This window comes from Salvelinus sp. IW2-2015, unplaced genomic scaffold (assembly GCF_002910315.2).
Source record: "Salvelinus sp. IW2-2015 unplaced genomic scaffold, ASM291031v2 Un_scaffold495, whole genome shotgun sequence".
NCBI lineage: Eukaryota > Metazoa > Chordata > Actinopteri > Salmoniformes > Salmonidae > Salvelinus > Salvelinus sp. IW2-2015.
Genome location: NW_019942562.1, coordinates 610,456 through 615,415, shown reverse-complemented (window position 1 = coordinate 615,415; position 4,960 = coordinate 610,456). Strand labels below are relative to the sequence as shown.

The 4,960-nt window shown below is 48.1% G+C and overlaps 1 protein-coding gene across 1 annotated transcript in view; it reads right to left on the bottom strand.

The window, feature by feature from the left end:
* The window catches only part of LOC112068388 (electrogenic aspartate/glutamate antiporter SLC25A13, mitochondrial), a 74,855-nt gene that overhangs the window by 39,708 nt on the left and 30,187 nt on the right, over window positions 1–4,960 (bottom strand). Inside the window, 1 exon segment of the mRNA XM_070438128.1 lies at window positions 2,874–3,032. Coding sequence (XP_070294229.1) covers window positions 2,874–3,032 — 159 coding nt within the window.

Below are 4,960 nucleotides of genomic sequence, written 5' to 3'. Positions count from 1 at the left end.
ACAGCACAGTCCCCCTCCACATGAAACACATACCCTGCTGTATTCAATTCTGCCTGATCCCCCTGACACTAAATAACACTATTGATGTGGGGTGTGGGGACATCAGGGTCTTAAAAGACTAACAAAGTGAAAGAAACTCCTTCCCAGAATACAAAAAAAGACATAAAACACTCTAATCAAAGTTTATGCGGTCCTAAATTACAACCCAAGACTTCCAGCCGGATAAAAATAAACCAAATAATCTGATTGGAGTGTGTTGGATGACCCATCTCAGCGTAATAGTGGAGAGGTTGGAGGGGGGGGAGTGAACGCAGGGCCCAAAACAGGCCACACAGAGTCAGACACAGGAGCACAAACATAATGATTAGCATGGCTTCAGCTGGGCTGGAACTCACAAACAGAAACAGGAGCGTTAGTTGTGTTTGTGGCAGGGCTCAGGCTGAGAACCACACACGAGTTATATTATTATTAAATGGCCCATAACAGCTCACAGTTGTAGTTAGAGACGCTTACTGCTTTCTCATGCTGCTGCGTTGTTTACGTAAGGGTTCCCGTCTCGAGATGATGACATCATCCTAGTGTTTGCAGTGTTCTGGTTCTGGTCTGGCTGTCTCACCATTCTAATGCTCACCTCATTCAGTAATGGGAAACAGGGGAGGCGAAGGAAAAAGCTCAGCTTCATTACATTAAAACAGAAACTTCCCCTGAGTTGGCTTATGACACTCTCCTCAGTGGCTAATATAACATAACCAGCTTTACTACACAGTAGATACATGTTAATGGGGGAATTGCGAATAACAATATATGAGATTCAAGAAACTAATAAAAAGCAAATGTGTTTGCTTCTGGAGTCTTTCAAATTGTCTTCCTTGTTTAAGTTTGTTTTGTAGTGGAACTGTACCATGTGACCTGGTGACTGGATGGCCATTCAAATACAACTGTATAATTTGATGTTTGCTCACATCTAGAAGTGGAGAACAGAGAGCTGGTATCTGCCAGTGTACCACTACCTTGGAGCCAGGTCTGTCTGACCGTGTGTCTGTAATGTCAGAGACCTCTCTAAAGGCTTGGTGTCCTCTGACAGACACTAAGGATTCTCACTTCCTCTTAGAAACCTCAGGGGAGAACTCACCTGTCAATCATAATTCAGAGAATTCCAAAAGTAACCCCCCCTTTTCAAATCATATGATATAGTGTGTTGTTCAAGAACCTTCCTACCCCCCCTCCTTCCTCCTGCTCCCTCTCTCCTCCCAACCCTCCCTCTCCCTCTTCCCATCTGCTCCCTCTCCCTCCTACCCCCGCTCCACTCCTCCCTTGCTCCCACCCGCTCCCTCCTAGCCTTCACCCCCTCCCTCCTGACTATACACCGCTCCATCTCCCTCCTCCCCCCTTCCCTCTACTCCTGAACTCCCGCCTCTCCCCGCTTCCCCTCCCTCCCTCCTCCCCTGACCGCTCCCCTCCCCCTCTCCCTCCTCGGACTCCCCACCTCCTGACGTCCCCGCTCCTCTAGCCAGAAAAATATTTCCGAGGGATTTGGCTACTCCCTCCCCCTGACTCCCGCTCGCTCCTCTCTCCTACTCCCGCCTACTCTGACTCCCGTCCATCTCCCTCCTGACTCCCGCTCCATCTCCTCCTCCTCCGTCCCTGACTCCCGCTCCTCATACCACCTCACCTCTCCCTCCTGACCTCCCGCTCCCTCCCCTCTCCTACCTACCTCCCGCTCCTCCTCCCTTCCCTTCTACCTGCTACCCCCCCTCCCTCTCCCTTCCACTCCCTCCCTCTACCTTCCCACCTCCACTGCCTTTACCACCTCCCTCCCTCATCCCCTCGCTGACGTCGCTCCCTCCATCCTCCTCCCATCCTACCCGCACTTGTCCCTCCTTTCTCCTCTCCTCCTACCCTCCCTCCCTCACCTCCCCTGCTCTTCCTCCACTCTCTCCCTCTACCTTCCGCTCCTCTCCATCTACCTCCCGCTCCTCCTTCCTAAACCCGCCTCCTCTTCTCTAAACCCCCTCTCCCTCTCCCGCATCCCCCCACTCCTCTTCCAATACCCCCCCTCTGGCCTGGTCCCTCCATCCCCACTTTCCTCGTTCTAAAACCCCCCTCCCTTCCACTGTCCTCCATCCCCCCATCCTCTTCCTAAAACCCCTCCCTGTCCCTCCAACCCCCCATTCCTCTTCCAAAACCCCCCCTCTCTCCTTCCCTCGCATCCCCCAATCCTCTTCCTAAAACCCCCTCTCCCTGTCCCCCATCCCCCACTTCCTCTTCCTAAAACCCCCCTCTCCCTGTCCCCATCCCCCCACTCCTCTTCCTAACACCCCCTCTCTGTCCGTCCAATCCCCCCACTGCTCTATCCTAAAACCCCCTCTCCCTGTTCCTCCATCCCCCGCTCCTGAGTGCAGCGTACTTATTATATTAATGCCAGTTGAAGTCTGGCTGGGGCAGTCACACACCACCATTGTGACAGAGCTCTGCTGGTATGTGGCCTTTGCGTGCAACGTGCATTGTCCCCCTGAAACTCCCGAGACTACCTTTAATCACATCAAAGAAGCCAGGTCAGAGGGAAGGTGAACTCAGACCCGCCCTCCTCTCCTCTTCCCCCTCTCTTCTACCACACCTCTAAACCCCATCTGTTGTTGTGATGGAGTGAGATGAAGTCGAAGCTGATCTCAGGTCAGATTTGTGTTTTAATTCATATGGTTAGGTTAAGATGAGGGTAAGCTGATCCTAAATCTGTGCCTACCTCTACCCAGAGCTGTAGTGATGATCATTAGCCTATCACTACATCCTAAATAGTGCACTACTCTGGCTAAAAGMAGTGTACTATATAGGGAATAGAGTGCCATTTGGGACACATCCCGTCTGGTACTGACCTCTATAGAGGCCGAAGAAGCCTTCGTAGCGCAGCACCTTCTTGAAGCAGTCCAAGCTGTTCTTGTACATGAGCTCTTCCACCAGGGAGCCTGTGGTCCTCTGGTTCTGCATCCTGGTCTTCACTAGGTCTATGGGGTACACTGCTGTGGCTCCCACAGCTGGAAAAACACGACATCAACTTTATTAAGGCGTTAGAGGAGAGGAAAGATGCTAGAAAGACGTCATTAGGTTGTTATTGCGGTATGTTGCTCTTCACCAAGATCTACACCACCGTTCAAAAGTTTGGGGTCACTTAGAAATGTCCTTGTTTTTGAAAGAAAAGCACATTGTTTTGTCCATTAAAATAACATCAAATTGATCAGAAATACAGTTTAGACATTGTTAATGTTGTAAATGACAATTGTAGCTGGAAACAGCAGATTTTTTATGGAATATCTACATAGGTGTACAGAGGCCCATAATCAGCAACCATCACTCCTGTGWTCCAATGGCACGTTGTGTTAGCTAATCCAACTTTATCATTTTAAAAGGATAATTGATCACTAGAAAACCCTTTTGCAATTATGTGGCCATGGCCACKTTGAGCCTGTAATCGAACGCACAAATGCTGATGCTCCAGATACTCAACTAGTCTAAAGAAGGACAGTTTTATTACTTCTTTAATCAGCACAACAGTTTTCAGCTGCGCTAACATAATTGCAAAAGGGTTTTCTAATGATCAATTAGCCTTTTAAAATGATAAACTTGGATTAACTAACACAACGTGCCATTGGAACACAGGAGTGATGGTTGCTGATAATGGGCCTCTGTACACCTATGTAGATATTACATAAAAAATCTGCCATTTCCAGCTACAATTGTCATTTACAACATTATCAATGTCTAAACTGTATTTCTGGTCGATTTTATGTTATTTTAATGGACCAAAAATKAGCTTTTCTTTAAAAAACAAGGACATTTCTAAGTGACCCCAAACTTTTGAACGGTGKTGTATAAAGTACATGTGATGGCACAAATACATTATTATAAGTTACTAAGTTACCATGAAGTGTTGTAAAGGCATTATAAAGGTGTCATGAAGACGTTATAAAGACATTCAGATAACATTCACGCAATGTGGGCAACATCACATTGGCGTTTCAAAAACAAGTACAGTGCTGTCACACCGTTGACAGCAACCTGGGACAGGTGAGGATGAGTAGAGTGAGACAAAAGAGGAAGATAAGGAGGGTGTGTGGTGATGGTGGGAGACATCAAACGATCCAAAATGGAGGCGCAGTTGTCTGGAGTTTCCAGGCTCGTCAGTCATGTGTTATCTGATGGCTCTGCGACTGGACACATAGAAGGGGATCCAACTCGACCAACAGGTTTAATTAGAGAGGGGACAGTCAGGGAGGGTGCTACCTCCTTATTAACCTGTCTCCTGTAGAGGGGGAGGAGGGGTAACATCTCCTCAAAGATGGGGGAAGGAGGGAAGGGAGGAGAGGGACACGACCACACCCCTCCCCCAAAAGCCCTCTCTCTCTGATCAGGTACAAAAGAGTCCAAACACAGGGAGGTTCCCATGGTGCATAGAGCCCCTGTCCTATTTAAGTGGTGGAGGAATCGCCCCTGCAGAACGCAATAGGAAGCCCTTTGTTTTCTATTTTCTTATGAGGTTGGAGGGTGATGGGGGTAGGGGGGGCAGGTGAGGGGGTGGTGGTGACACAATGACTCGTGACTTGACATGGGGCTTGTCCCAAATTGCACCTTTTTCCCTATGTAGTGCATTACATTTGACAAGTTATCCACTACATAGAGAATAGGGTTATCTACTACATAGGGAATAGGGTTATCCACTACATAGGGAATAGGGTTATCCACTACATAGGGAATAGGGTTGTCCACTACATAGGGAATAGGGTTATCCACTACATAGGGAATAGGGTTATCCAATACATAGAGAATAGGGTTATCTACTACATAGGGAATAGGGTTATCCAATACATAGAGAATAGGGTTATCTACTACATAGGGAATAGGGTTATCCACTACATAGGGAATAGGGTTATCCACTACATAGGGAATAGGGTTATCCACTACATAG